The following is a 21,818-nucleotide window of genomic DNA, read 5'->3' on the forward strand; positions in this document are numbered from 1 at the left end:
TATACTTACAATTTGCTTCTAACTTTTGTAATGAAATGTAAAATAAAAAATGTGTGCGTGCAAAAGTGCAATGATTTTGATATCTTTTACTTTTATCTTGTAAAGTAAATATCTCCTGAACTAAAAAGTTACTAGTTACTAGTTGCTAAGAGCGTTTGCTACTTGAGAATACTGTAATTTATCTGAATGTGACGCAGCAGGTTTTACTGGATATTATTTATGCTGTGCAATCCGAGCTCCCGCCGGGACCCCGGGGTGCACTACTGCACATGTCCTTTGCGCCGCATCACGCGCACGCGCTTTCAGATTTTCACAAACTAGACCTAGATATCTGAGCCGAGTCTGGATTGCCATCCGCTATTGCTGCTTCATAAGTCATTGATTTCTCTCACCTCGTTCTCATAGGATGTGTACATCTCTTAACGATTGAATTATATATCTTCTTTGTGCAGTTTGAAAATTTAACCATGTTTACCAAGCCAAAATTAACGTTTAAATATATTTCAAAATATAATAATACTCTATCAAAATATAATACTTTTTCAGAATATAATACTTTATCAAAATATAAAACTATAGCCAAAAATTTAACATACCCTCAAGGCTCTAACACATGCGTGTGGAAGCAGATCTTCTCAGACAAGGAGCGCGAGAATATGACACATGGTCTGTTCTACGTCGGTAAGTTTTCTTCATTTATGTAAATATGCTATGCGTATATTGTTAATAGGATTGGCTCAGCTGTTTAGATAAAAAAAACAGATGAATGTTCTTATTTACAAATTATAGAGTCATATATGTATATATGCATACGCTGAATGCGCAGGTTATTGGATAAGTATTACAATTTAATTTATTATTTAAATGAATATTGAAAAAAAAAAATTATCTCTACCAGTTTTCAATGCCGCCATTTTGTTGACCTACAATTCTTAAGTAAAAGGTTGAGGGAGGTTAGTACTTTCAATTAATCTTTTAAACGACTACTACTTACAAAATAAATTTTATGGATCTCACAAAATTATTCTCCAATTGAAGAATATACTCACATATGTTTGAATTGTCTATGATCGGTGGGCGAAGCGAAGCTTGCTCGATACGGGGGGCGGGGCACCTCCGTTGTAATATACATCGCGCTCCGAGCGCTCTGCGTGGGAAGGGTTGCGTCACAATGTCCGCCGCGCGACGCGACGCGACGATGCATTACAACGAGCAATATAATTTGAACTTTATCCTCTACATGATAAAACTACATTTCTTTGAAAAAAAAATGGAAATGAAGATGCAGCAAGCGGCCGCGGGCGGCAGCGGGTGGCAGTGGCCAGAGTCGAGCTGCGCCGGGCACACTTTATAAAATGCAATATAATGTAGAACATAATATTCTCTACTAAATAAAGTATACATTTCTTCTACAAAAGGGTAAAGCCGCGCTGCGTCGCGCTTCACCGTGCTGCGCAACACGACGCAGATTACCTATCTTTATCGTCGCAATAAAATTGTTACGTATCTTCTCAACAATAACGAAAGCCCGTGCACTTGCACCGTGCGTCTTGTGGGAACAGAGCTTGTGAAAATTACAGGCTTTTAGGCGATTTGGTATGAGAAATCTAAACAACGTTTTCATATATATTATTTCGCGATTAGTTTTATTATACCACAATTGTCTTCTATGTACTTACCTAGATTGTGAAATTTATCTTTATAATAATACAAATCTGGGAAAAAAGGATATTAAATAAGTAAATTGTATATTTGGCAAGGTAATTCAAATACCTATTAAATTGTGGGGTATAATAGGTTTAATAGATAAAGGTACCGAAAAACAAATGATAATGCAGCGAACTGAGCTAACTCAGCTGAGTTAAAATGAGTTACTGAAAAGTTAAACACAGAATAAGTCGACAAAATTAATCAAATTTAGCAAACAATCAGAAATTGTTCAAACACAATATAAAAAACAACTGTACTTCCGAATAATATACTAATCTTGGGAAAGAAATACTAACTTACCGAAAATATATATCGCACTGCTATTACAACAGTGTTGTAACTCAAAATATGTGAAATTTAATATTATGTCATTACTGAAAGTAAAATTTGATTCTCTTCACGTCGTTAGAATATTCTAAGAAACAATCAAAAGATATCTACTTAACTCAAAATGAGACACACTTTATGTGAGCTAGTTCTGGCTAAAATAATCCTTATTCAAAAACATGAAATTATTTTTCCCATTTTATTGTTACATACATATATTTGAGAAATTGTTTAAGTGCCTATAATAAACTATGACATATACATTTTTATGATTTTTTTGCGGGAAGTGAGTAATTCTTTTTTTACGTCTCTGAGAAAGTCCTCTTTTTGAGTTAATACACTAATGTATGAACAGTGCGATATATAATTCTATAAAAACATATTTACCACACTGTAGGAAGCAACTAGCTTAATTTATATTATTGGTTATTGGTTTACTTTTTTAACTCTAATTTAATATTGTTTATTATTCCTATTATTTACTATCAAATCCTACTCGACCTACTAGTGGAACCAAGAGTAGAACCAACAGACCGAAAGGGATATTTGTGCAATGCACGCAACTCGATTTTAATATTTTTCTTTAATAATGAGCCGGACCACCACACTAATTACTTGGTCTCCAACTTGGGATTCCCTGTGAGTACTAGAGAAAGGAATTCACTTTGTAGTACTACCTAGAATACGTCGACCGGAAAAAAATTTAGGAAACTTCATTTTGCAAACTGATCTAATCGGGAATCGAACCTGGAACCTCCTCTTCCAGTGCCCACAGTGTAAGCCGTTAGCCACCGAGATTTACAGTAATCTGCAGTAAGTAAAAGAGATTGAGAAGTGCTATAAAGATATAAGTGGATAAAAAATACAAGGGTGGTTTTATAACTGGCACATTGCACTATGACCGCCCTGGGCCCTGATTTTAATTCAAATCGGAATCGACCCGATCGGGCAGCCCATCCGCAATATTATACACCTCGACTCGGAAAAGACGCACTTCCTGATCGGGAGAGGCAATCAAAATCAAGCTGCCGGTCAAGCATGCTGAGATGTGTTTGTCATTGAATTCGGGTGCCAAGTGTTGAACGGATGTGGGAAGAAGATGATGATTAGGACACCGAGTCTATTAATTACTATTTTTAGTAGCAGTAGAGCTCCTTGTGAAAGAGTTCGTCCAGGGTAATACTGCCACCCTATCTATTTCTGCTGCCAAACACTGCTGTCGGCATTACTGTGTTCCGGTTTTAAGGGTTAGGGTACTGGTGAAATTACAGGCATATGGGACTTGTCAATTTATGTCCCAGGGTGACGGGCGTAGTGGTAGTGCCCCTCAGATCTTTGCAATTTAAAGCTCTGAGTGGCACTGTAACTGTTACGGACAGGCGTATAGCTTACCATCAGGCGCACGACTTGTTCGTCCCGTCTCTTGATGTTATAAAAAAAAATCCAATCACTTAATAACAACCTATCGCCACACACCGATGCCGCCCATTTTGCACTATGCATTGATGTTGTCTGCGTTACCCGGTCTAGCTTCTTCCCATGGTGCGATTGTGGGAAGCCACATTCACATCTGGCAAAAAAACAAACAAAGAAGCATCATCATGCTTCTTTGTTGTTTTCATCATCATGCTAAAGTATGCATTTAGTACCAAAGAATCCTTAAGTGTTTTTCATGTGGCTTAACTGTGGATCAAGGATACAAAAACAATTCCTATAAGTAATATAATACATAATATAATAATGCACTTCACAATGCAATGACACAATAACAAAAATTACCTGGGAAAATTTGCGTCTTCTATGCGTGTTGCTCTTTAAGGAAATATTTTATGAGGGATTATTAGACACTTATCGAATCCATAAATACCAACTTTACAAATTTGCAGCATAATGAGGGTACAAATCGATCCATGTATTTTCATTGCAGCTGTCGTGTCGACATTATGTGCTGTCTGGATGTGGAGTAGAACCAATACGGCTATTTATCAACGTCTTTCCAATAAAAAGAGCTATGACGTACTTCGACTTTTCTTTCTGGGCACGCTGCTAAAGAACCTCGTGGGCTTGGCATCTTACAACATGGATGACAATAAATTCAAGAGACTTCCAAAAGTCAGGTAACGTTCTTGTAAAGTTTTGTTAATGCTTAAAGTTATCATCTGACATTGTTATATACTTACGTAACGTCGTTATACGTGGGGCGCACTATAAGTTTCGGGAATGAATAAGAAAATTATACTATAAATGGTCAGAAATGAATTTATTGTTTCTCAAAATATTCTCCATTAGCGTTAATGCACTTTCTCATACGAATGAACTAATTTTGAAAACATGTATGCCACTCCTCCGTGACAATCTCTGAAACATATTTTTCATACTCTTCGACAGCCTCTTCGGGTTATGAAAATCGTTGACCGCGTAACTGGTTCTTAATTTTTGGAAATAAATAAACATCATAAGGTGCCAGGTCGAGACTGTACGCGGGATGGCTCATAAGGTCAACGTTGTTCACCTTTAAAAATTCATTTGTCTGTCTGGCCGTGTGAGAACTGGCATTATCGTGGTGCAAGATGATACGGCGTTTACGGTTATTTTACGGAGTTTGTTAATAACTTCCGCCAAAGAAATGGTCGTGTACCAATCACTATTCACGGTACAATGATTCTCCAAAGCAACAGTAGCCACGTGTCCAGTTTTATTTAAAAAAGAAGCAATCATCCGCTTAGAGGCACTTTGCACGCGCGCCACTTTGGTTAGTATCGGCTCATCTCGAAAGACCCATACGCTCGATTGCTGCTTTGTTTGGGATCGTAACTATAAATCCATGTCTCGTCACCTGTTACTATGTCCCACACCAAATTTGACGCCCCTTCGTTGAATCTGGTAAGCATGGCATTGCATCAAGTGACGCGATTCGTTTTTTGAGCCTCAGTCAAATTGTGTGGGATCCACCGAGAGTACAGCTTTTTCACACCCTAATGTCTAGTATTGATTGTATTTGACTCATGCCTATGCCTAAAGATGTCCGAATCTCATGGTATGTCACATGCCTGTCTGTTTTGATCATACAGCGCACAGCATTGATGTTTTTGTCGTTCACAGCAGTGGACGGGCGACCATCACGACATTCGTCACTGAGATTCACACGGTCGCGTTTGAATTCTACAAACCAGCTATAAATAGTTGTCTTGCATGGGTGCTTCATCGCCAAAAGCACTTTGAAGCCGAGCGAAGCTCCGCTGAGCTGTTACATTACACTTACAGTCGTAGAAATTCATACTACAAAAATGTTCACGAGTTAAATCCATGATGATGTAGACAACCAATTTCTAAAATGACGCCACAATGTAAAACAAGTGACAGTCAGATGAAACAAACTGTATTCTACGGCCAAAGAGTTCCATTTTCAAACGTAATTACTTTTTAAATATTGTTTATGTAAGTGGCCAGTTCCGGAAACTTATAGTGCGGCCTATGTACTGCGAAGACCAATTATCTGGATTTTTTACAGAACATGGTTTAAATCTATAGGAAAATGTGACGTAATTGGTTACGTAAAATGCAAATGTTTACATAATCTCGGAAAACCATGAAATGTGAAATCATCAGTCAAAAACTATCGTGGATAACCGTGGTATATGTGAGAAATATTTAATCGTCGTTGAAATTTCAATTGCATTTATTTCAAAGTTTTTGTGAATTAAATAATTGTTATTTCTATTATAACGACGATATAGAAAACATAAAATGTAAAGTTTATATTAGACATGAATAGGACATTTTATATGTTCATTAAGGTCTTTATATTCTTTCAGATTTTTCGAGTCATGCAAGGTGTATGGTATCCTATACAACTTCTTCAATTTTTTCGAACTGGAAGCCCTGACTTTCAGCTGCGTGGAGCGATATGTATACACCAAGTATATTGTATATGGTAATGTTATATCATTAGTATTGCCATATTATATAATAATGTATGTTTAATTTCTAAGTAATTTTTATTTTCATTTTTATATCCATTATAGGTTGGCCACTGAAAAGTTTCACCTATTCTATTTACGGAACTTTTAGCTTTATTAACGCGATCTTTTACGCATTTCTTCCAATGGTTGGCTTCGGAAGTTACGGATACGACTACAATTGCCTATTTTGCACCATAAGCTTGATTGAACTTGAAGAGTACCGCGGTGTCGTACATTTCATAAAAACCGTTAAGCCAGTGTCTGTGTTCTACGTGATTAAAATGTAAGTAATACTCTAATTATGTACGATTGTCACTAACCTTATAATACAGCTCAAGTTACATTTTATACCTAACCTTTTTTTAGGACAAATGTTTAGTTTTCTTAAAGGCAGGTCTTCTTTCCTTGACTACAATTTTGAGTACTGACAAGGTAGATTTGGCCATCGACATGTTGCAGACTTACAATATAATAATGTTATTCTTTATAATGATACTCATATTGATATGTTGTTCTCGCCAATACGAATATTTTTATTTCAATTTCATAAAACTGGATAGAATTCCACAATAAAGTAAAAGTGTTTGGTTAACGTTATAATAAGAGAGGAAAGTACCCTATTAGAAGTGACACAAGATTTCAATGAAAAAGAGTGTACAGATATGAAGTGATAATTAATTTAAAAATTGATATACTTATTATTTAATTTATATTAAATAATGATATGATTATTAATGACAAAAGGAGAAAGGTCACAATCCGTAGAAAATTAACCCATTCCCGGCGCAAAAGAAACTTATCTCTGAATTTTGCTTATATTAGATAAGTAAATTCTGTATAGTTTTTGTTTTCGACATGTCAATATTACCTTTTGTTTTTGCTAACTATAAAAACTATATAGAATTTACTTACCTAATATAAGCAAAATTTTGAGATGGGATTCTTTGTGCGCTGGGTCTGGGTCATATTTGACCCTTCTTCTTTACGCATTAAAAATAAACTAGAAAATTAAATAAAATAGTAGCAATCGCATTTAAAACTTGTCGGTTTAAATCTACAGTGGACAGGTTAGTTACATAGTTAAGTAAGTTACGTAAGTAGGTATATTTTTTCTAATTTTTAAAATATGTTATAAAACTTAGCCTAAACTAAAAAAGTAAAAGTGCGAAACGAAGCCTTGCTATATGACATGTTTGTTTCCGAATTTTGTTTTTTGTTTCTTAATTTTTTCTCCACAAATTTCGGGGAGTATAATATTAGTAAATAAATATGGTTGTTTACAAAAACGATACAAAATGGCGTAGTATTCATTGGAGGTGTCAATAGTTATGACTTGTTTGTAGTACATTTTCAAATTCCAATCATACGCTCATGATTAAGTAATAGCGTGATAATACATTTAGTAGTTTGAAAATTTGTAAGGCTTACTATAGATGAATTAACTCGCTGCTAGGGTTGGCGATAATTTCCCATGAGGGTAACATTTACGGATGTCCTAGTACAAATTAAAATTAAAAGTACCTTAACAGAATTCCAAATTGCGAGGTCGAAAATATACCAAAAAGTGGATTTTTTATGGAATTATGTTTTTACTTATGAATACACTAAAGCACTTGGATTTGTTACAAAAAAGAAACCGTTCCTATGATTTAATGGCAATTTTTGTGTCTGTTTTGTATGGGGATACTTTCCATGTTGCAACCGTATTTATTATGGGAGATGCTATCCGCAAAGTATACTCTCTGTACGTTCGTGCCTTGAGTTTTGTTGTTTGAGTTGCATATGAGTGGATGTTGAACTTTTTCTTGCCTGGAATGCGTAGTGGTTATGAAAAAAAGATCTCCATTGAATTATTATGTAGTGTGGGGTAAAAATTTTGACCGCGATTCTGTTCGTGATCGTACTTCTAATAACAAACAACTTCAGCAAAAAAAAATATTTTCAATGTGCAAAAAAAATCTGCACTTTACCATTCAGAACTTTTGTAGAACTTTTATTTTGATGAATTTTAAATAATTTTACTTAAATAGTTATTTGTTATCATGCGTACGATCAGGAGGTGAAAAACTAGTTGAAACGTTTTGTTATATTTTTATTCTCTTTTTTAAGTACGTTTAGGTGGGACCAGTGTTAAAGATGGGAAAGATAAGATTTTGTTGCGTGATTCCTTTTACGAATAACTTAAGCCAAGTATGTATGAACGTTCTCGTCAAAGTTTCGATAAATAAAAAGATATTGGTAAAGAATTTCGCTTCTCAGAATCCGTTCAGAGTTTTAAAAAACGTCAAGTTTAAAATGCCATATTAGTTTTTTAAATTAAATTAAAAGTACGAGAACATACTAACTAGTATGTTCTCGTACTTTTAATTTAATATAAAAATATAATGTAACTATATTATAGACTGTTTTAAAAATCAGAATTTCATTATTTCATTTCAATATTTTAGGATCGTTACGCTGGCCGTTGTTCAGTACTTGTACAATAAACTTCGTCGCCAAATAAATGTTAAACGCGGATTATTGGCAGATGCATTTTTTACGACGGTGAGTACGTACAATAGTAGTACAAGTAGGTATATTGAAATTTAGTCAACAAACGTATTTAGAAATAACCCACAGTATTCAATAACAAAATTGAATAGGTACCTAATCTCATTTAATCATCTTTTTGAACAAGTTTTTCTATGGGCAAATGATGTTCAACTAATACAAATTTGATATTCAGTATACATATGAGAGGTGAAAAAAAATCACACATAATGATTGCATTTCAGACGGTGAAGTGTATTTTGGTGGTGAATTTTATTTTCTGGGCACTTCCGTACATGCTACGATGTGAAACAGTACTCTCCCAGTTCATTAACCCGAGGATCGTTGAATCTCATACAGATTATATGATTTCCTGGGGTTGGTTCATGTCGCAGGTTGGTTTCAATATTTGTCTTTTATTTTTTGGTTACAGAGTTATACTGCATTATCTCGTGTGAGTAATAAAAAGCGACAAGGGTATGACAGGATAATTTCGTCTTTCTTAGTTCAATGATTCACCAAAGCGAAGAGGAAAAATATGTGTAATGTGTACATTTTTGTTTAGGGAGCAGAGATATCAAAACAGTCGAAATTTGTTGGTTATTGAAACACATTTCTCTTTTCCGCTTCTTTGGGTTTTTTTTGATACCACGTTACGGGACAAATCTTTACGCGTGAGGACGCACACATTCGCATTATTTCGCGATGCACTCGCGTTGCATAGCGCTGATCGTCCCCTACGCGCCTTACATTATTATGCGAACCTGTGCGTCTGTACACGGCGCGCGGTGAGCGCACACTTAGCGCTGCTGCGTATGAATGGAGTTACCATGCTTGTCTTATTATACCATGCTGTCAGGTTATATTGTGATGAAGCGTTCGTAAATTTCGTATTTTTCATAAAAAAACTATTAACACAAATTATACAGTCATTAATAAATCGACACACGAACTCTTAATTAGCAGAGTCAATTCAAAAGTCGTGATTTCTTACAAAACCGTACCAAATTTTTTTTTAAACGCACACACTGAACATAGCCGCGCACAAAAAAAATCCTGTGTCGCGGTTGCTATGTACACACAGACAATCACTAATTACACCCAAAATCACGAGAGAAAGAAATGTAGGCCATACAAATATTTTTTCTGGCCCGGGTATCGAACCTGGGACTTCTGCGTGGCTGTTCGGCATGGTAACCGTTCGGCCACTGAGGCAGTTATAGTAGTAGGTAACTTAATTTTATGTAAAGAATAGTTACTGACATCTTTGATACGTCTCTGTAAATTATCTGTACCTACACCCTTTAGAGTTTCTTTAAAGTTTTCTATATAATTAAATTTTTATTGAATTGATATTCAATTATTTTTTGTGAAATTACTCCACTAGTTTGTTATAATTATTAATATAGAGATCGAACACTCAGAAAAAACACTCAGTTTTCTATATATTTCAGCTGGCACCGATTGCAACAGCAGCCGTGTTACTTATAGAAGAATGGAACTCACAAAATGAACTTAAGGAAGTCCGTACCTGTGTTGATACAATCCATGTCCGTAAGTAAATGATAAGATCATCAAATTTGCTACAGACTATGAAGAAACCATTCTGAAGTTTTTGAAATCTAGATATATAGCGTTAAGGAAATATTCGGAATGCATGGTAAAATGATTAAAACAATATAATTAAAAAAACTGTATAGGCGTACCGTTTAGTCCGTTTAGTAACTGTTGTATCATACTTATTGAAAATTTCTGTATTTTCTACGTACAAACTGCCCTAATAAAAAAACACTGTAATATTTAAACAGCATTTTGAGAAAAAGTTGCGTAAACAATTTTTCTACATCTGTACTATAATCTGTCAATTATAATTTCATAAACCATATCACAAAAGCGCTCTTTTTAATTCTAAATCAAAATTCTATTGTTCATGGTACTCGCTACGGAACTGAGAAATTCAATTATACCTAGTTCTGTACACATGAGTACATATAGGGCCCTGCGCAGACGACAGACTATCCGTGACGCACTTTTTAGTCTGTGAAAATAGAACCTATGCAATTATATGCAGTAACGCACACGACGCGCAAAAAGTCCGGCGCACAAAAAATCCGTGTAATTCGGGCAGACCGCACCGCGCCGCTCCGCACAAAAAGTGTGTGAAAAACATTGAACGTTTGCTTCAACGCGCGCTAACGCAGACGGCGCACACTTTAGTCGGCAATCTGCATTTGCTAGGGGTGGACGTAAAAAAAAAAAAAGGGGTGGACGTAACGCATGCGATCTATTATCATGGCGCCAGAGGTCGATGTAACTATGTTAATTCAAGAAATACAAAACAGACCAGCAATTTATGATACTTCTAAGGCAGAATATCATGATAGACATTTAAAAAGAAAAATGTGGGAAGAAGTGTGCTGTAATGTTTATTCCGCTCCTGTTTGGACATGTTTGACCTCTTCTTCACTTCGCGATCTCTGCACGATTTCCATAGCGTCTACGTCCCTACAGCTCTGCCGACAAAATGAGCGAAGATGTGCGTCGTGTGCGTTGAGTCTGTGAAAAATCCGCGACCGACTTTTTGCGCGCCATGCAGACTTTTTGTGCGCCGCAGACTCGATCGCACAAAAAGTGTGCCGTCTGCGCAGGGCTTAAGTATGATTTGAGAGTTTCAAAAAAAGAACGTCGTATTTTTGGTAATTAAAATATCTATTATGACGCTAGTCAAACACTCTACTGCCTTTCGATTGGTTACATTGGCCTAAAGGTCTTGCAACCGGGCCGTAATCTTCGGAGTCCAGATTGATATTTGCCTAAAGATTTCTATTTTGTATTTAAATGATATTACATATTCTTTGAGAAACTTTAAGTAGTTGTGAGTAAATTAAGGTCTTCTTACATATCTATAATTTTATTTTGTACTTTTATTAATAATAATATAGTGGAATCGTGTTTTGAGACGCACTTTTACCGTTATTAATCTCTAAATGTAATCGTTAGAATGTAGAATCGTAAACCTAGAGGAAATACTTAAATAAAATATGTATGAAAAAAGTAAGCTGCAATTCCAGTATAGTTTAATATAATTATTTTGTGTGGTAACGTCAATGTACACTGTAACCGTATTACATACGATTACATTAGAATAACAACAATATTTTACAAAGACAATTAAATTTGTACGAAGAATATAGCACAGTTCAGTATATACATCGATTTATCTAAATCAGTCAAATATAGTATCTTATGTAAAGTGTTCGTAAAAAGGGAGGGATGCGAAATAAAATATGTTATAATGATAATGAACACAAATTGAAAGATATTATCTTTGTAAAGAAGAAACAAATGGCTGAAGATTGATCTATCACAAAAGCATAGAATATGCTTGAAGAAGTATATTGGACCTCATACACTCTAATACGATTGGTCCACAGTAAGGCCGTTATGAAGAAAATTCTCGTTCATCATACATCACACAATACATCGTTAGCATACAAACAAACCACAGTATTGCCTATCAATCATTTTACTTACGAGTGCTGTAGAATGTCTACTAGGATATATTATATAAAAATCTGTGTGTTTCAAATTATTAACAATAACATTATAGTTCTCGTAGTGATCACGTAGAAATACATCATACATACTCGTATGTTAAGCCAAATATTCTTATAACTATTTATTAAACAATCAATTGGTTGCAATTCTTAGAACTGGCATGTCGCCAGGTTAAACGTTAAATGTGTTAATTAAAAACTAAATAAAGATATTAAATCACACGCCCTCTTTCACTGTCGTAGTTATAATATTTTTTTTAATTCCACATTCACTACCCACACTAGCTCTGGAATGCGCTTGGAAGTCGCTGAATTGTTCATTGCATTCATCCATCACTTCATGAATATTTACAAGGCGGCTACCTATCGTCGTTATAAAAATTATTCTCTTCTATTATTGTAGTAGTATATACCCTGTTGCTGTAAGTATCCTCCGAAGAACCCGTGTAGGATGGTGTGGAAGGACTGTAAAGTACAATAAGTGGATAATCGTGCTTAGCCCCTCCCAAGGCATCCTGCTAAATTTCCTCCATGACAATATCTGTGTCCCATTGGCTTTGATTTATCCGTCTCTCGATCAAAGGTATAAAGAATAGGATCAGACCACTTAATGCAATGGTAGCTCCTGCTACGTAGAAACCAGGAGCATATGAATCCAGAACATCGAACAGCCAACCTAAAATGTAATATTAAATCTGTTTAGTCAAGATCCCATTTATTCGAAGATGTAATTGGATCGATTCGAATATAAGTTTAATTTAAATTTCGCTTTACCTGCAAATGGCGGTCCAATTAGTGAAGCGATGCCTTGAAACAGCAGTAGAAGACCAAATGCGTTCGTGAGCCTTTCTAGACCCAGAAGGTCAACTAGCACCACAGAAGTAAGCCCCACGTAGGCACCAATTGTGAAGCCAAATAGTGTTGCATATATTGCCAAGCCATAAAACTCCCAACAGATCATGGACAAAGCAGTACCTGTAAAGAAAAGTGATTTAGTTAGAACGATATTTCATGGAATTGGATACTGCTTCATTTCATAATTCAAGTTAATACTTACTGACGCCTGCAATAGTAAGGCACACGTTGTAAGCAAGCAATCGATTCACCCAAGGTTTGTCGCTGATATATCCCAAGATAATCCTTCCTACTAAGTTTGATACACCAATCACAGAGATCAGATATTCGGGATTTGGTATTACTTTGTCTTTACACATAGGCACTATGTAAACGTACGGAATATAAAATCCTATGCTAGTTAAAAAGTTTGACACAGCAAATAAAATGAATATGGGGTCTACAAGTAAAGAAAGATCGAGCATTTCTGACAGAGCTTCTTTAAATTCGGATGGACATGGTAACCATCCGCATCTTTGTTCACGCTCTTCGATTGACGTGTGGAGAGTTCTTTCTGGTGATGGCGCTCTGAATTTTGCTAAACTCGTCATGCTTCCTTGGTATAATACGTCAGGTCTTTGCATAATTCCGCTGCCATGTCGAGAGTGCCTGCGTAATTTTTGTTCTTGGGGTTTATATAGTGCTGGTTGGGAAAGGGTCAGCCTTGCCACATCATTTTCTTCCGTTTTTCCATTACCTCTAACTACATGTTCTGTGCTTTGTGATCTTTTTAATGGCGATTTATTGGATTTCGGCAGCATGGGTTCTGTCATGGGAGTCCTCGGAAGTTCAGGCACTGGTCGGAACATAAGTCCTAATGGCACGCAGTTGAGTATAAAGGCACCGATAATGGCCATAGCTCCTCTCCATCCATATTCGGTTATGAGCGCTTTGGTTATCGGAGCAAAAAGGAATGTTCCAAGCCCGGAGCCACATACAGCAATACCTGAAAATCAAAACAATATTTTCTTCAAAACTATGTAGGCAAATTAACAGTACTTAGAAAGTAGTTGTGTGTTATGCTTTACTGGATTGACTTGAAACTCAAAATAAAATAGTTGCTTACCAGTTGCAAGACTCCTATAGCGTTCGAACCATACAGTAACGCTGACGATAGCAGGCAGGTATATGAGTCCAAATCCTAAACCGGTGCCTATGCCGATAGTTACAATGAGTGTGATCACGTTGTTCGCATAAGCTGATGCAACGACGCACACCGCAGATAATAACGCGCCAGCGACTGTCACAGAACGACAACCCCATCGATTCACAAAGGAACTTGATATAGGCCCTGAAAGTAAAACAAAATGACGTTAAAGCAGAATCCTTACTACGAATGTCAATTATGTTATCAATTTCATAATAGATTAATGGTCCTGATCGAATTTCCCGCATTTGTTTGTACACAAATTAATTAATCATAAATTGACCCAAATACGATATAATTAATCAGTCATTTCGTTTGCGAACACGATATATGTGATATATTTATGGCATGTAGCCATAAATATATATGTGATATATTTATGGCATGTAGCCATAAATATATCACATATATCGTGTTTCGTGTGTATTTTCACTGTTTTAGGGGTTAGTTCAATGTTTTATGAAGGCTATAAAATATCATAAGCTTGTAATTGTTTTGGGATGGCAATATAATGTTAAATAAAAAGGGCTTGAAAATTGTTAGACAACTTGACTTAAGTAGGGCTGTATAACAACGAAACACCATTTGGAGTAGTAGTTACAATTGCGAAAAAAGTGTGGTGGAGTTTTTTTCATTAAGAAGTTTATTTTAAGTGGTAATTCTAATGCCTACTATATACTGTCCTCCTTATCATAATTGACTTTAGAGAAATTGAGTTATTAACATATCTGGAATAAGCTAAATGAGATCGACAACATTATAACCGGCATTTATACCTTATTTAGTATCAGTTTTATTGTTAATCAAAATCAACGTATTTGACATATTTCAAAGAAAAAAAAACTTTAGATACCAATATTTCGAAAGTAACTAAAGGGAAAGTGCGATAGTTATAACAAGGAAGGTTGTATGATTATTTGCATATTCTTAGGCACATGACTACTTTCGCTTTTCGCTATCGTATTTTCTTTGCATGCAAGAAAAGTACATATTATGACCAAAATAAACTACATTTGCTAGAGCCTATTGGTATCTGTTTAATCTATACTGACCTGAACTAAGCGTGACTCCTACGAGGATGGAGACGATCAATGCAGTCTTGCCTTTGCCCTCGTCGAAGTAGGTCAGGAACTCCGCATAGAACACCCCGAACGAGTACGTCATGCCATCGGCTGAAATTAAACAGGTTACGGGTTAATAAACAACATTTATTGAGTCAATTAATATATATATCGTATTATATGCAAATACTAACAATAAAAGTCACATTGCAGCTCTCTAGCTGCAATGTGACTTTGCACATAATGTTAACAAATAACAAAAGAGATAGAATTTAATTATTTATTCTTCCTTATTATCACGGGTGCAACAATAACTAGCTGCAATATGGTCGGACCTATTCATAGATATATGAAATCATGAAATGACAGAAAATATATTTTACTTAAGTAACTTAACATACTTAGTAAGTATTACAATTGGTTTAACTATTAACACACAAAACTATTGAAGTAGCTAATAGACGCCCATGAACTCATTACCATCATCGAAATAAACTAATTGTGTTAAGTTTATATTTATATCCATCTACTCGTGTATTTTGCGTGCCTTATTGTAACCTGTGATAGCATTACAATGTCAATGAATTATTCAATCTTTATTTACATACAATTTACCTGTCACTACACTTAAAGTGGGTTAGCATGTTGACATGATAGACCTTTGAAGTGTTGAGAGTATATAATGCAGGTATTATATCGATGCTGTGAATAGTGTAGCAAACAATGCCTTCCTAAACAATGGATGCCGACGTCAAAGCTTTTCTACCTTTCAGTTAGTAAGAAAAAGCAATGATGCTGTTTTGTTTTCTAGAAAACTATTTTATAGCGCTATGGAGTGAAATTATACGCATCTTCCTAACTTCACAAGAAAATTTGTATTGTGAGGTGTCCCTTTTATTGACAGGCCTATGCTTAAGGTGGTGATCATAAGTGCTTCTAACAGGTAACTTCTTATTTCTTTTTATATCTAATCATATAACCCTTTAAATCAATGAAATTCTTCAAAAGAGATATAACAGTATTATTAAACAACATAATAGATCTGGTTTACCTACCAAGTATGTTTATATCCCTGTGGATGACGAAGTTTATCTGGCAGATCATTACCACCACTCATGACAAAATTGTTCAAAAAGGAAATAAATTTCTCTGCAGAAGCTGGATCTTTAGGTACAAAAACAGGAGTACCTTAAAACAGCATCTTTATGACCATAGGTCAGTCATCAGTGCTGTTACTACGATAATAATAACGGTGACGCTACAATTTCCAAAAGGATCGGTTGAACTTAACCAGGTTTTCCTAAATCCTTTGTTTAAAGTATCAGATTGAATTAAACGAGGATTGGTTTAAATAGGATATTTTTGCTGCAGATTCCGTTACGTATTATTTGACAACTACTTCATTATTATATGTAATATAGGCTTAGTGAGACAGCGTTGCATAAATGTATACATAATGAATCAAATGTTTCATCCAAATAAAGACTACCAACTTTTAGTTAGTTTTCCCCAAAATGTGAGAATAGTAACTAAATAATTTATTTAAAACTTCTGCATTTTGATTTATAATTTTGTGTTTTAAGTGCTTACAAGTAAGTACCAATGAAAGTTTAGTATCTTATAATGTGCTCAAAAGAATTTGTTAAAGAATTTGTAAGTTATATTTGTATCGTGTTTTCGATCGTGAATGACACGCACTTGTACCGTGGTCCGTGAAACAGAGTCTACAAAGAAATACGGATAATTTTAGTCAATGATAGCGTGGTAAGCCTCGATAACCTTAAGTCTATATAATTTACATCATTATCGTCATCGACCTCTACATATTCCACTGCTGGGTGCAACTTTTCTATAGAGAAAGTTGTTTGAAAAGTTATGTTAATTCTTCTAAACATACATGTATGCAACTTCATCATTAAAGTGGTAGTTAGTAAACAAAACTGTACATTATTACAAAATGCGTAGTGGTGCAGACCTCCCTGTGGGAAATGAACTCAAGACTATTTCCACAGGAGATCAGCGCATTCCCAACTAAGCTATCGCTACTTTATAAAACTGTTGTACTATAATTGAATTTATTTTTCAGATACTTAGAAATGATGTATTTCCTGCCCATGCACACTTAATAGAGCTCCATACCAATTTATCTAGACTAAATCTTATGGTTGTCTATAATTGTATGAAGAGGTTTTTTAAGAGTAGAAGCTCTAATACAGGTAATAGTTTTAGTTTAGTGTTAAAAGCTACTGGAACAGTTAAAATGTAAATTGTCTTATTGCGATCTGTTGCTTCTTTTCAATGTTTTAAGAGTAATTTTACCCCAAAACAAGATCTTATGATGATAGTTCTTCTTCCGCTGTTGTCCAATCATATTAAATCACGTTTTTCTCTAACTTGTTTTTAGGTATACAATTTTATTATCTAATTCTCGCCAAATAAAACTTCAAAAGATATTTCTAAACGAAGAACACAATATCAATCTTCGAATTATATTTTTCAATTTTAATTTCAATTATAATATATATATTTTTGTCCGGAAAAATTTTTCCTTATTTGATTTTTTTCGGAAAATTATCCAACAGGAAGTACACACATACGCTATCGCGTATATGTATAGAATATTTTATCTCGACTAAAAGTCGTATAATAAACCGTATAAGCTGTCTCCTTGAAGTCTATCGTATGTCACACTAAAAACCCTTGCCCCTTTTTACTAGAGGTTATCTATACAACCTCCTGAAGATATCTTGAGAGACAACTTACTTTCAAGCTACTTAATCAAATATAACTCAATAGATATCTACAAAACAGTTATTACTGACTAACTTGGGTTATAAATTCAAAAATGTTTATTTTTCTATGAATTGATTGATTTTAAATGAAAGTTTTTGGCTGTAATGGAATTAAACAAATAATATTATTATTTTGTGTAGGTAAAGGTATTTGTAAGTAACACGACTCGAAACCTCGTTAAAAGTTTCATCAGTTGAATAGCAGAGATGTGAGAGTGATATTATGTTGAGTATTGCGTAATAAAACACGACATTAAAGTAACCGGTATTCCTGGTACTATCAAGTGTCAGATGTAGTGTGTTGGGCGATAGTTTGAACGTGTTTTAACTCGAGTGAGGCGAAACGAATGTCTTCCATTCACACTAGGTTTGCATGTTACATCCTATGGCATAAAGCTTTTTCCTATCTTGAAATATAGTGTTAATACATTCGTCGGAGATATGCCATTCACGATGTTAGATTAATATGGCGGCGGATTCAAAACGCTACAACGCGTAACTGAGCGATCAATTTTGGCTCGTTGTCATAGAAAGCATTTGGTCATATTGCGGCAAAGACAATTATATAATTTGTGTAGTATTGCTAAGGACGAATTTGAGGAAAATGATGAAGAATAACGAAAAACAGGCCATTTATAACCGATGAGCAATAAAAAGGTCTTGAACCTTAAAATAAATTGTAATATATATTTGGCTTTCACAAAATCGAAGATCAAAGTTCAATAATACTTACAGAAGATTTGACATTAAATTAAATTATCTTTTCATTATAGTTATATAATATACACTCATATTTCTAAACCATCGAGTACATTGATGTTCTAAACATATAAGTACAAACAAACAAGTATAACAACTTTACTATAAAATAACTCAATCGTTTGTGTATCATGTAAACTAATCATGTCTACACAGAGATAAATTTATTGTCACTGTTACCACTGTCATTGAAAGTAAAGTAACTGTTACCATTGAGCATTTCGATGAGAAACTCTTACAGAAAATCAATTACATCATCCCCTACGTTCTAGAACAATAATGATGAAACCAATTTAAGAACACAAGGAGTGCCTGGGGAACCCAATATTAGGTACTCATATTTATATTACTGATAACTTGATTGACATAGTCCTTTTTATCTTGTATACACATCTATTGACGGCCTTATCGTCCATAATATGAAGGGTTAAGTATTATTAAAATAGCCTACGCAGTGTTTGTGGGTATTATTAGAACTATTACATAAAAATATTTTTACGTTTAATATTCTTCGTGTTATCATTTTAGCGGCGTTTTAGTATCCTGTTAAAATATACAGTATCAAAATTATCCAATACTAATAAATTTCCAATGAAATTACCCAACTTTATACAAAAATTTTAAAGCAATATAATTTTTTTATAGATGTTGAAATGCAAAGATCCAAGGGAAAATAAAGAATTCTTTTATTAAAAAAACCTACACTGTATTATTTGAGCAAGCTTACGCTACTTTTAACTTTTTAGTATATTCCGATATACATAACTAAATAATACATATGTACAAATGATTTGAAGGAACACATTATGTAACATTTATACTAGTAAAGATTGAAGGGAACAACTATGCAAAGGTTTAATCGTTTGTCTGTCAAGAAAATTAAATGTGTCTACATAGAACACAAGAAAAAAATCCTTCGATGTGACTGGGCTCAAACTTTGGGGTGCACGAAGGGAGCCTCTCCGCACTATGTACCATTCCTTTCCAAAAGGAAAGACCTGACACACAGACCTACAGGTCCGGCGCAACCTGGGCTACAATCGGCGAGTATCTTGCGCTGATTGGCGAGGCAAAATATTTCGACATTCATCACGACGGCAAGCACTTAAAGTGTATACCATCGATACGATAAGAAGACTGGATTCGAAACAGTATCTGTTGCAATGCCGGGGCCATCGTCAAAGGTACCTAGCCGAGTGAGTAACATCATAAGTTCCTCACAGGTGCGCTGACGGCGAATCTTTATTCGCCGCCGTTTAAGAAATCCGACACAAAGGTCTATAACAAACATAAATAAGAAATGAAACTATTTTTCCGGACTTAAATCGCGTATATTCGGTCGGTTTGTTTGAAATAACAAATATACGCGATTTAAATCCGGAAAAATAGTTTCGTTTCTTATGTGTAACAAACGCGAAAACCTAAGAACTCGATAAACATAAATAAATTCGTAAGATCTGCTTACTCGGTCTGTAGCTTAATTGGTAAAGTGCGATGACCCCGGCACGGCAACAAATACTGGTTCGAGTCGAGTCAGATCGACAGAATTTTTCTTTATGTCCGATCTTTGTATTCTATAATAACAAACTAGACGAGTATTCACATAAGAGTATATGACATAAATATATGAAAGTCAGGATAGTAAAACACCATGAAATTCAATGAATAAAATATGTCTACAATAGACTCAAACAATTTTTAAAATGGGTTCGGAATGAGTATTTCTCTGTGTGGCGCTCAATCAAATTACGGGTCCTATGTGCGGCATGGGACACTCCTCTTAAAATTACGCAACACTATCAGGGTCAAAATCTAACTCGTCAGCCTTAACTACCTATTATAACTCGCTCTTACGACCTTCTGGTTAGTGTCTTTGATTAACAGTCTAACATCGTTTTTGTCGTCGAGACTGGTGTATTAAGTTATTATTAGTTCTATTCATTTGCTTTTTAATACCGCTTTAAATAATCGAGCACGAATTCCCAGTCCCCGTTACGAATGCTCTCATTAATTCTCTTGAGATTTAGTGGAAGATAAAATTAATTTCCATTCTCTCTCTTTATTTTATACCTAGTTGTAATCAGCTGATAGCATCGTGAACCGAAATGGGTTGTTTTGTATTTGCCACATTTTCCTTATGCTTTATGATAAACAGTGTAATTAATTATATATTCGTTATTAAAATGTAGGTACGGTTTTGAAAAGATGTTGTAGCCTGATTTGGAGAACACTTTGCCTTCTATGTAAAAGGTAATGGAGAGGCCTACACCAGTGGGTTTATAGGAATCATGGGCAATTTAATTTATTAACCTTCTGCTGAGGCTCCTTTGGTGGGAATACAAAAGGTGCAACTGAACAAGGTCCGTCAATGTGTAGCTTGATGTGCTGCCGTCTGCACGTTTATTTGTTAATGATCTAACTTTGATACATAGCAAGGGTACCATAACGTACATTATATATATTACAATTATTATGTACGTATGCATTTAATATATGTATGTTTTATGTCAGCTCTAAATTATACAAAGCAACGTGGCATGGAGTTTTACAGAATAAAGATGATAAAGAAATACCTTCGTGACAAAATTCTTTCACAACTTTCAATGCAGTCTTTACAAAAACCACAATATTGTCAAACACAAAATAGCTGACATAATCTAGAGGTATTTATTGCTGGTAATAAAAGGTTAATGTTTGCGCATTTTTACCGCAAAGCGGCAGTGCCTTGTTCTTTAATGGACGGAATAGAGACCTGTCTTAATCACAGATACAGGAGTTTTAAGATTTTTTGTCCCACGCCCAGCAACACACTTGTTAAAGACACTTCCTTAGTAATACAAATGACTGTAGACTGCTGTCGCCGTGATAGGCATTGTTAATCGTGATGGTTATTTAATAATTGAATGAATGATTTGATATTATTATTTTTGTGTATTGGCGTATAATCGATTCAGCTAGAGTCAATTTCCGAACGTCCTGCTATGAATCTGTCCAGCAGTGGACTGCGATAGGCAGTAGATGATGAATTATTGTTATTTTTATTTATTTATTTATTAATATTCAGGTTCCAAAGACTCATA

General features: G+C 34.8%; 2 protein-coding genes across 10 annotated transcripts in view; one reads left to right on the forward strand and one right to left on the reverse strand.

Moving 5' to 3' along the window:
- The first annotated feature begins 338 nt into the window (after positions 1-338).
- LOC113236973 lies at positions 339-10,480 on the forward strand. The gene is made up of 7 exons (XM_026473205.1): positions 339-681; positions 3,965-4,154; positions 5,853-5,971; positions 6,063-6,282; positions 8,447-8,543; positions 8,774-8,923; positions 9,983-10,480. The coding sequence occupies exons 1-7, from the start codon at positions 468-470 to the stop codon at positions 10,088-10,090; spliced, it is 1,098 nt and encodes a 365-aa protein (XP_026328990.1). The 5' UTR covers positions 339-467; the 3' UTR covers positions 10,091-10,480.
- Positions 10,481-11,217: 737 nt separating this feature from the next.
- Positions 11,218-21,818, reverse strand: part of LOC113236890 (monocarboxylate transporter 12-B) — a 57,767-nt gene continuing 47,166 nt past the window's right edge. For all 9 annotated transcript variants that reach the window (XM_026473121.1, XM_026473106.1, XM_026473168.1 and 6 more), the window contains exons 3-7: positions 15,179-15,298; positions 14,046-14,270; positions 13,143-13,925; positions 12,860-13,060; positions 11,218-12,761 (exon numbers count right to left, since the gene is read on the reverse strand). In XM_026473121.1, coding sequence (XP_026328906.1) covers positions 12,604-12,761; positions 12,860-13,060; positions 13,143-13,925; positions 14,046-14,270; positions 15,179-15,298 — 1,487 coding nt within the window. In that variant the 3' untranslated portion in view covers positions 11,218-12,603. The remainder of the gene's footprint in view (positions 12,762-12,859; positions 13,061-13,142; positions 13,926-14,045; positions 14,271-15,178; positions 15,299-21,818) is intronic.

The sequence above is a fragment of the Hyposmocoma kahamanoa genome, unplaced genomic scaffold, assembly GCF_003589595.1.
Source record: "Hyposmocoma kahamanoa isolate Upper Pololo Valley unplaced genomic scaffold, ASM358959v1 102, whole genome shotgun sequence".
In the NCBI taxonomy this organism is placed as follows: Eukaryota; Metazoa; Arthropoda; class Insecta; order Lepidoptera; family Cosmopterigidae; genus Hyposmocoma; species Hyposmocoma kahamanoa.

What these genes read in the sequence shown, in the direction of transcription:
- LOC113236973 (XM_026473205.1), top strand. Translation starts at nt 468, where the DNA reads ATGTTTACCAAGCCAAAATTAACGTTTAAATATATTTCAAAATATAAT. An exon ending in AAGAGACTTCCAAAAGTCAG is followed by an intron (nt 4,155 to 5,852) that starts GTAACGTTCTTG and finishes ATATTCTTTCAG; the next exon opens with ATTTTTCGAGTCATGCAAGG. An exon ending in CACCAAGTATATTGTATATG is followed by an intron (nt 5,972 to 6,062) that starts GTAATGTTATAT and finishes TATCCATTATAG; the next exon opens with GTTGGCCACTGAAAAGTTTC.